General features: G+C 42.6%; 1 protein-coding gene across 2 annotated transcripts in view; it reads left to right on the top strand.

The window, feature by feature from the left end:
* Positions 1–599: 599 nt before the first annotated feature.
* LOC124144921 overlaps positions 600–11358 on the top strand; it is a 29973-nt gene continuing 19214 nt past the window's right edge. For both annotated transcript variants that reach the window (XM_046514542.2, XM_046514543.2), the window contains exons 1-5: positions 600–685; positions 4650–4796; positions 6168–6216; positions 7809–7952; positions 10153–10299. In XM_046514542.2, coding sequence (XP_046370498.2) covers positions 4668–4796; positions 6168–6216; positions 7809–7952; positions 10153–10299 — 469 coding nt within the window. In that variant the 5' untranslated portion in view covers positions 600–685; positions 4650–4667. The remainder of the gene's footprint in view (positions 686–4649; positions 4797–6167; positions 6217–7808; positions 7953–10152; positions 10300–11358) is intronic.

Genomic DNA, 11358 nt, shown 5'->3' with positions numbered 1-11358 from the left:
TAGTACAAGGAGCCACACACACACACACACACACACACACTCACACACACACACGTGCATGCACGTCGCTATATAAGTGCAATAATCTTGGACGCGACGTTAAACCCCATTTCACCTCACCTCCCTTACTTATGATATCTGTGGGTTGGAATCTCTGATTGTCTCTAGGTTCACGGAAAAGACGACGATATAAAACATAAGTAAACATGTAATGAAGAGTAGGCCTACATTGTCTTTGTCGAGTTTTCACTTTCCTTGAAATTTTCAATCGTTATCAAAAACACAACATGGAAACAAACATCAGCATAAAAGAATACTGTGAGTCTTTCGTCTTCAATAACTACTTGTGTGTTCCATTGATGAGCACGTGAAGCACGGGAACTCGTTATTGGTCAGTAAATAAGAAATATATACCCCCTTTTTGTAAGTTCTCCACTGTCATTGTAAATAAAAATATATACCCCTATATGTAAGTAGAGAACTTACAAAAAGGGGGTATATATTTTTTATTTACTGACCAATAACGAGTTCCTGTGACGTGAAGGGGTTCATGTACCCGTGTTTGGCAATGACGTAATACATCCGGGTGCATATATATATATATATATATATATATGTCGCCGAGTCACGCGATTCAGGAGAAAGACTTTCGGATAATTACGGACTTTAATCACGGGTACCACAGGTATATTATGTAATATTTAGTTCTATTACGACGGATTAACGTGACCGTTCATGATAATGCTGCGACTGTTACCAGTTCTTGTCCGTTATTGCTCAACGTTACATAACTCCGCAGTTGACACTTGTTGTTGTGCGTCAGTAAACAAGTTACAAATGGCGTCTCACTCTTAGTGACAATGACAATGACAGTGACAGGCGCACTGTAGATGCGAAAGATCATCGCTTAAATCACTAGTGATTAAATCATTCATGTCATGTGTTTTTCTTTTAATACTGATTGTTGAAACTGTTCGATGTTAGAACTTAGGGCAACAACGCAGTTTACCGGGCACAGCCCGAGCTCTACCATTCAGTCAATTACCGCGCTATTGTGCTAGCGCTGTCTCGCTATACCGTTACCGTGCCTCAAGCTCTGGTGACTCTCGCTTCACGATCCAACACCCGTTTTCGGTCTTAGGGAAAGTTACACGTCTTTACGATCCAGAACCCGTTTTCGGTCTGAGGGAAACTTACACGTCTTTACGATCCAACATCCCTTTCCGGTCCAAAGGGTTAGCCATAATTTATTACCTTTTAACATAAATCCGATTGGTCGGTCATGATATGTGTACAAGTATCACTTGTCCCCAACTTGATTCAAATATAACTGTTTTCTATAAAAAAAAAAAAAAACACTAAAAAAACCAGCTGGCTACGGCACTGAGTATAGTATTCATTTTTCATCCTATCTCTAACTAACTCGGATTGTTAACCAATATATTTTAGACAAGAGTTTGAAAGCACAAACTGAATGACGGAAACTTCCATGCGAGGGAATGGAAATTTGGTTTTATTGAGATAAGCTTATGACTCACTTCGTATGATGTTGAACATTATTTCTGTGGGAGCTAGGAGCTGAAATTGTCATTGATAGTATTTTGTTAGTCGTCTAGAAGTGGTGCGGGGATTCTCCTGTATATTGGAAGTCCAGATCAGACTCTTCTATACATCCCCGAGATAAGTGTTGTGCATAAATAAGTCAGGCTACAGAAAACCATCTGAGGGCATAGAGTGTGTAATTACCAAAATCCTCTCTCCAGAGGATGGACTGTGAGTGACAACGCTGACTTGTGTGTGAGTGAGTGAGTATGGTTTCATGCCACTTTTAGCAATATTCCAGCAATATCAAGGTGGGGGACACCAAAAATTGGCTTCACACATTGTACCCATGTCGGGAATCGAACCAGGATCTTCGGCGTGACGAGCGAACGCTTTAACCACTAGGCTACCCGACCGCCCTACTTGTACTTTATTTAGAAGAGAGCTACATCATCTGTGGAACCAAGGTTACAGTAGAGCGAAACTTTGCAAGGCTTGTTTAGTGAGGTGAGGTGAAATTGGGTTTAACGTCGCATCGAAGATTATTGCACTTATATAGCGATGTGTGTGTGTGTGTGTGTGTGTGTGTGTGTGTGTGTGCCAGTCCGGGCTGATGCCGGGCGGATGCTCTACCACTAGACCATGCAGGCGGTCACTTGCTTTGTTTTCTTTTGGGGAGCCCACCTCATGTTAGTTTGCCAAGTTGCCATACATATATACTTTCAATGCCTGTCATATGTGTGGACAGACTGCTTGAGCATATACAGTGCCATATACAGGCTGTAGTCAGTGATTCCGTAATTCTGATTGACAACTTACTCAAAACACTGGACTCAACCAATGCCGCTTCACTCAATATATTTGCAAACACTAAGCGTTTGCGTCTTATTTAGTTATGGTAGATAAACATGCTTTGTCATATGATGGGTCATCTTCCCGAGGCAAGAGAGTTAACTGACTTTAATAGTCCAGTTTCCACCCTTTGCTGAACTAGGCTGGAATTCCAGTGGCTGTTACGAGTTAAGTCCTTTCTATGCCTCTCCTATTGACCAATCAGTTTCAACCTCTCGTATCACTTGCATTTGCTTCAAACAAAATGGTGGCGCCCAGTCAAGACGGTCTGATCGATAATGAAGATCTATATTGTGATAAAACGAGTCATACAACGCGAAGTGCATCAAAACATGTGATCACCTTGATTAAAAACCTGAAAAGATTTAGAAAATATCTGTTGACAACGAGTTAGCGGTGCACATGCTTTGCAAATCCTGCAGTCGACCGAAATCTGCATGACACTTTACGAACCGGATTTCGATTTCGGTGCGCGATTTTGATTGGACTATGCATAGACTCGTTAGTCCAGCCAAAATGTAACTCCATAATACCAGCCTAGTTCGGCAAGGGTGGAAACTGGACTTTTATAGTCAGTTAACTCCCTTGCCTCTGGAAGATGATGATGGGTAGGTTACCCAGCAGGAAAAAGCCAACAGATAAAAACGATATCCATTGCTGATACAAATATCAAAGGTCAAACAACTTTCAGTGTTTACAAACCAACATGGCATTGCCCTTGTTATTCGGCGATAGAGTCAGAATTAACCATCAGAAATCTGGAGAAATTACTGGGATAATTGCTGTCATTATCAAAATGATAGTCTACTGTACCGAAATCAGTGTCTAACTGTGACGAAGCTGAGGCATTTACAAGTTTTGGCAACTCCGGAGATATGAATTGCGGGTTTGAATCCTGTTTGCCCTGATGATGTTTCTAGGTTTGTCAGCACCATACCCGTGCCTATTTTCACTGAAGTGGTAAATGTCTGAGACCTGCATCACTTCGAGCTTTCCTCCCACATTAAGCTGACATGCCGTGATATAACTGGAATACTGTTAAAACCGGCGTTTAGCCCAACTCGCTCACTGACTCACTCACTAATGTGGGAGGATCAGAATCCTGGAAACACTCGGGAGTTAAGCCTGCTGGTACAATGATCACTGGCTTTCCTTTACCTGATTTGTAACATGCAGGAGACCACATAACTCCACACCAGAGCTCCAGATAAGCTTTTGGTGTTGTGGGTATTTTACCCATGCATTTTAAAATCATTGGGTATCAGTAATTCTATCTGCATATTCAAATTTCTGTTACCCACTAGTTTTTACACATGTGGGTATTTAAGTTAAATATTTAAAACACTATTCATCTAGTCCCTGCAAACTGGTGTCGTGTGGGTTCGAGAGCTTTATCGGACTAAAAAATACCACGATACTTCCACAAGAAAGTGTGATGGCAAATGATCATGATCTGACTGTCATCGTGGAGTTTGGCAAGGTTGACGGAATGCCAACTTATAATTTCAAAATAAGTTGCTCATTTGCTAATCGAATACGCAGGGTTACTTCACAATATTTTGATGATACGCACAAGTTTTATTTTTGTAGCGTATCTGTAATGTTTGTTGCGTATTTGATACGCTTGGATTATATTTTACTGCGTATTTCTGCATTTCTGATGCGTATTTCACGCAGATACGCAGCTTATCTGGAGCTCTGCAACACAGTTAACAATGTGGTGGTGGCAAGGCCTCTGTGGGCAGTGTCAGTGGGAATGAAGCACATTTTATTCCCCGTTAAGTTAACAACAATTCAAAAATATCATGTCGGACATTTTGATTAGACTAAAGACAGAAACACAAACCTTCCTTGCCACACTGACCAATTCCCCCCAAAATGAATTGTTTCTATATATTCATCGAAAGTGAATAATTGACCACTTTCTGTTATAAAGTTGATAATGGAAGTTCATTCTAATATTAGCAAAAGCAGTCTCCTGACTGGAGCTCTGAGGACGTCTTTGTCCCACAACGAATAAATGTCAACTAAAAACATGTTACTCCGTTCAACGTAGAGGTCTGTCACATCAGAGCATGACACGCACGAGATTTACCACAAAAAAAACATGCGCAACAGGTGTGTTTGGGCGAGCACTTCCATATTAATCGAGTGTATTTAGACGAGCTATACCAAACCCAACCAAGAACTGTTTCCTTCTGTTGAGTCAGTATGTGATTTTTCTGTGGCTTGATTTTAATTTGTTTCTGTTACAGATTATTGCCTATGGATGAATGACTGCGATAAAGACATGTTCCCTTACTCTCGCAGTGGAAACAAGGGGAACGTCCGCCACTATGCCAAATTTGCTTCTATTAGTAGTGATATGTGGGGTCATCATATATACTTCGGCAGTTGACAGTGTAAGTATGCAGCTCCATGTAATCAGTGTTCGAAATAAGCACCTGCTCGGATGCCCGTGGTAGGGAGATCTCGTGTCAGTGAGAAGTTTCCAATTTGTGTAGGTCCTTGTGGCCTGCGGTAAATTTACGTGTCGATTTACATGTCACAATAAGCTACAGTTGTTTAAATGAGGGCCAGAAAAGTTGAATAAGGGCCTGGAGAGTTTTGTCAGGGCCTGGAGAGTTTAGTCAGGGCCTGGAGAGTTTAGTCAAGGCCTGGTGAGTTTAGTCATGCAGGGCCTGGAGAGTTTAGTCAGGGCCTGAAGAGTTTAGTCAGGGCCTGAAGAGTTTAGTCAAGGCCTGGAGAGTTTAGTCAGTGCCTGGAGAGTTTAGTCAAAGCCTGGTTTAGTTTAGTCATGCAGGGCCTGGAGAGTTTAGTCAGGGCCTGAAGAGTTTAGTCAGGGCCTGGACAGTTTAGTCATGCAGGGCCTGGAGAGTTTAGTCAGGGCCTGAAGAGTTTAGTCAGGGCCTGCACCCTCAAAAGTCTGTGAGTCCTGATGCCAGCCTGGCTTGTATTTATTTCAAACACAGCATGTGATAATCATATTCCGTACAACAATGTTAGGGATCATGGATACTTTGGGGGATATTTTTATGAATTGCGTGCTCAGCCTTCTCTACATAAATATATTCATGATCCCTTACTCTTTTGTCAATCATGTTTATATCCTTGTGTTCGACTTTATCGATGACTTCCGTGGTCTAGTGGATAAAGCGTGTGCTCAGAGAGTGGAAGGTGGCCACATGAAACCAAAAGATGTTAAAAGATGGTGCTTGTTCCTCTGCCTGGTGATTAGCATTAAGGGACAAAACAAAGACTGGTCGGCTTAGAATGAGTGGGGCTAGTACAAGCAACCACACATGCACAGCTGTTCAATAATCTGGAATGTGATGTTAAACCCCATTTCACCTCACCTCATTGCAGACCTGTGAAGACCCAGGGTAGAATAGGTCTTCGGCAACCCATGCTTGCTGTAAAAGGTGACTATGCTTGTCGTAAGAGGCAACTAACGGGATTGGGTGTCATTTTCCCAATTTCATCGATGGATGCTCATGATGTCAATCACTGGATTGTCTGGTCCATATTGCTGGAATATTGCTCAGTGTGGCTTTAAACAACAAACAATCGAACTAAGTAAGGATAAGATATATAGATGAACAACTTCTTTATTACAATTAGAGAGAGAGAGAATTTGTGTCAGCATTATCTGTATATCATGTCTATGTTGTGTTGTCTGCGCTACTGCTACTTCTCATTATAACCCTGCACTATTTCTAAACTGGAATCATGGCAATATCTGGAATTTGCTGGAAAATGTTTTTGCGTTTTAGGTTCCTCTCAGTTGTCTGCCAAGAACGGACGACGACCCATGCCCCCCAGGTCAGTTGAACTTAATCTGATCATCAAATTTGTTTTTTATAAATAACATTGTAAACTAAATTAAATACTGTATCTCATGGAATAATGTGAAAAATACAATTGCCCCTTGCTCACATTAATAAAGTGACACGTTTTAAGTACAAGCAAAACACTGCTGAACTATGTCGTGAATATGTCAGGTGAAGAAAAGTAGTTGTAATGAACACACAAGACTCTCAATCAAAGGATTGCGCTAACTTGTGTAACAACACTCAGTGCCTGTACAACCTCCACTCACTCGTATGTGGGACAAGGCACAGTATGTGGGCCACATTCACAATGCAGAGAGCCTTGCATTATTAACTCAGTCAATAGATCAGTGTGTCATGAATTTCACCCTCAGGTCCCTGGTGATCATACAACCCAAGCTGCCTTATGAGGCACTGAAAGGTTAGGTCACCTGTTTACTGCTGGATGAACAGGAGCATACAGAGCTCCAGATAAGCTTTTGGTGTTGTGGGTATTTTACCCATGCATTTTAAAATCATTGGGTATCAGTAATTCTATCTGCGTATTCAAATTTCTGTTACCCACTAGTTTTTACACATGTGGGTATTTAAGTTAAATATTTAAAAACACTATTCATCTAGTCCCTGCAAACTGGTGTCGTGTGGGTTCGAGAGCTTTATAGGACTCAAATATACAACGATACTTCCTCAAGAAAGTGTGATGGCAAATGATCATGATGTAACTGGCAAGGTTGACGGAATGTCCGTTTATAATTTCAAAATAAGTTGCTGATTTGCTAATCGAATACGCAGGGTTACTTCACAATATTTTGATAATACGCACAAGTTTTATTTTTGTAGCGTATCTGTAATGTTCGTTGCGTATTTGATACGCTTGGATTATATTTTACTGTGTATTTCTGCATTTCTGATGCGTATTTCACGCAGATACGCAGCTTATCTGGAGCTCTGAGCATATTTCACACAGTAAAGTCTGAAGTCCAGTTTCCACCCTTGCCGAACAAGGCTGGAAATTCTGGGCCACCAGGGGCCATTAAGAGTTGTCCTTTCTATTTACCAATCAGATTCCACTTCTCAGACCACTTGCATTTGCTTCAAACCAAATGGCGGTGCCCAGTCAAGACGATCTGATCGATAAACAAGATCTATATTGTAATAATACAGGTCTTACTGCGTGAAGTGCATTAAGTCATGTGAGCACCTTGATCAAAAACGTGAAAAGATTTGGAAAATATCTGTCGACGCTCAGTTGGCGGGGCACATACTTTGCAAATTCTGCAGTCGTTCAAAATATGCGCTTTGGAATCCATGTTGTTTATGAACCCAGAGACCATATAATAATCTATTTAGTATTATATGGTCTCTGATGAACCGGATGTCTACTTCGCTGCACCATTGTGATTGACTATTCATAGACTCGTTAGTGCAGCCTCCGTAATTCCAGCCAAGTTCGACATAGTTGAAACTGGACTTTTATGTCATTTAACTCCCTTGCCTTGGGAAGATGCCCAAACATTTTTAACTGGCAATATTTGTCCCAAATGTCTCTCCTCCTTCCCCTAATCTATGTTGTATTTATTTAAGACCATGAAATAGCCCCATGTACGACAAGGGGGACCAAGGACAAGTGTGTTCCTTGTGCTCCAGGACTACGCATGTGTGATGCCACAACATCAGCCTTCCCATCGAAGTGTTACGATCCCAGAGACACTTGTTCTGCTGATGGAGGTGAGTGAGTGAGTGAGGTGGGTTTTTGGCCACTTATTTCAGCAGTATTTCAGCAGCATTTCAGCAGCATTTCAGCAATATCACTGTGGGAGACACTTGTAATTGGGCTTTGGTGTGATGTGCGAACACTTTAAAAGCACCAGGCGACATTACCACCCAGTGGAAGTAAAAGTTGCTATGTTTACCTTTTGGCGTTTTGTATCTGTCTTCAATCTTACTTCCATTTCGATTCCCACCTTAAATTGATTCCCGGTAAACCTTCAACCAGTTGAAGTTTTTAATTTTGTGACATGCCCGATGACATGTATCTCTGCTCATGTCTCCAGTCACTGGTTTGCCTAACCCAGACTCTCTGATTTCCAGGCCGCCATGATATAGTGGGGATATTACTGACTGCAGTTTAGAATAACATTCACTTGGTCACTGACTTCAATGATGTAGAAATGATCTTTTGATAACTTTTGTCAAGACTTTGGGTTTTATGAAGAACATCATCAATGACCGTAGCATTACAAGGTTGGATCCAAGAATTCTCTGTGTCAATGTTGAAATGGTGCAAGAGTGTTTCTGTTTGCATGTATTTCACCTGGTGTCATAGAATTTTTGTTTTTAGATAGTCTGATATAAGTCTAAGACACCTCATCAAGGTGCCAAGACTTCAGTCAGACAGATTCAATATGATGATTTTGACCTGTGAAGATTCCGGGTTAGAATTGATCTTCAGCAATTCATGCTTGTTGTAAGAGGCGACTAACAGGATGGACTTCGTTGATGCATGTCATCGTATCCCAATTGCGTGGATCGATGCTCATGATGCCAATCACTGGATTGTCTGGTCCAGACTCCAACATTTACAGATCGCCGTTATGTAGCTGGAATATTGCTGAGTGCAGCGTTAAACAATATGATGATTATCATCACAATGCAGTCAGCATCATACTCGTGCTCGTTGGTTTCTCAACAGGGTAAAAATCTATGATTTGCTTTGCTATAGGTTTCTCCCCTGTCCAGCTGACATGGCTCTATGATACATCTTGCTTGCATGGCTCCATGGTACATCCAGCTGACATGGCTCCATGACACGTCTAGCTGACATGGCTCCATGAAACATCTAGCTGACATGGCTCCATGATACATCCAGCTGGCATGGCTCCATGATACATCTAGCTGACATGGCTCCATGATACATCTAGCTGACATGGCTCCATGATACATCTAGCTGACATGGCTCCATGATACATCTAGCTGACATGGCTCCATGATACATCTAGTTGACATGGCTCCATGATACATCTAGCTGACATGGCTCCATGATACATCTAGCTGACATGGCTCCATGATACATCCAGCTGACATGGCTCCATGATACATCCAGCTGGCATGGCTCCATGATACATCCAGCTGGCATGGCTCCATGATACATCCAGCTGGCATGGCTCCATGATACATCCAGCTGGCATGGCTCCATGATACATCCAGCTGGCATGGCTCCATGATACATCTAGCTGGCATGGCACCATGATACATCTAGCTGACATGGCTCCATGATACATCCAGCTGGCATGGCTCCATGATACATCCAGCTGGCATGGCTCCATGATACATCCAGCTGACATGGCTCCATGATACATCCAGCTGACATGGCTCCATGATACATCCAGCTGACATGGCTCCATGATACATCCAGCTGACATGGCTCCATGATACATCCAGCTGACATGGCTTCATGATACATCCAGCTGACATGGCTCCATGATACATCCAGCTGACATGGCTCCATGATACATCCAGCTGACATGGCTCCATGATACATCCAGCTGGCATGGCTCCATGATACATCTAGCTGACATGGCTCCATGATACATCCAGCTGGCATGGCTCCATGATACATCTAGCTGGCATGGCTCCATGATACATCCAGCTGGCATGGCTCCATGATACATCCAGCTGGCATCGCTCCATGATACATCCAGCTGGCATGGCTCCATGATACATCCAGCTGGCATCGCTCCATGATACATCCAGCTGACATGGCTCCATGATACATCCAGCTGACATGGCTCCATGATACATCTAGCTGGCATGGCTCCATGATACATCCAGCTGGCATGGCTCCATGATACATCTAGCTGACATGGCTCCATGATACATCCAGCTGACATGGCTCCATGATACTGACCATGGCAGTTCTTCTTTCCAGATAATGTTGTCCAGGTGATCGACGATCCTGATGGGGGATGCACGATAAGTTGCCTCTGTAATGAGAGTGCAGGTTTCACTGGAGCTAACCCCCTGCAGTGTCAGTCGTATGACCAGGCATGTGACCAGAGCAGTTCTCATGAGTTGGGTAAGACTTTTGATTAGTGGAGTGTGTCCAGTTTTCAGCTTGATGACCGGGCCTCAAAGTCCAAGCTTGTTCTGTGGTGTGTGGTCTTTTGTCTCAGCAGATTGTCTGTCTGTGTTGTCCTGCAGTTAATTTTGGACTTCTTCTCTGAACCGGGGGCACGAATGGCCCAGTCGTCTTAGGTGCCGCGATTCACTGTGCATAGTTGCGTCCCTTGGGTATGCCAGAAACCTATGATTGTGGGTTCGAATCCCGGTTCGCCCTGATTATGTTTCTAGGTTTGTCAGCACCATACCCGTGCTCGTGGGTTTCACCAATGTGGTTATCGTCCGAGACCGGCATCACTTCGGGCTTTCCTCCCACATTAAGCTGACACGCCGGGATATAACTGGAATACTGTTAAAAGCGGCGTTAAACCCAACTCACTCACTCACTCTTCTATGAACCATGGGAAGGTTACTATAATGATCCTGAAAGTTTAGGAGGATGTCAAGGACCAAGAACAGCACCAAATTCAATCTTATTAAAAGCAGAACTTAGTGCTTGCTACCGCTGAACAAAGAGGACAGATCAAGTCAGAACAACCTTTCGCAAACTTTGACTGATCATTGAAATGACTGACAAGAAGTCGATATCAGCCAATGAGAAAGCAGCTTTCTCAAGCTTTAGTAGTCCATGATTGTATGGCAGTACTTGCCATGGGCTATGAAAAGTCTCTTCCTTTCGAAATTTTCCCATTGAAGCAAGATATAGAATCAGTTGTACAGCCCATAACTGTCGTTCGGGATACCCCATGTTAAACTTTACGAGGTTCCATGACAAGATAACACATTCCAACTGTCACTTGCCCGATCTGTTAAGCGACGCTCTGATTGGTCAAATGAAAAGATGGTTGTGATGCGACCCACAATTGGATGTCATCAGATCTTTGTTTAGCGGTAGCGAGCACTAAAATCTCATCTCTAACATTGCATCAAATTCAAACTTCTATTTTGTTTGGACAGAATTCAGATCTTTACTCCTTCTTTGAAACTATTGAGCAAATATAATACTGACAGTTTG

Source organism: Haliotis rufescens, unplaced genomic scaffold, assembly GCF_023055435.1.
Source record: "Haliotis rufescens isolate VD_foot unplaced genomic scaffold, xgHalRufe1.0.p SCAF_55, whole genome shotgun sequence".
Taxonomy (NCBI): Eukaryota; Metazoa; Mollusca; class Gastropoda; order Lepetellida; family Haliotidae; genus Haliotis; species Haliotis rufescens.
Note: the sequence above shows the minus strand (reverse complement) of the source record. Positions and strands in the feature narration are given on the sequence as shown.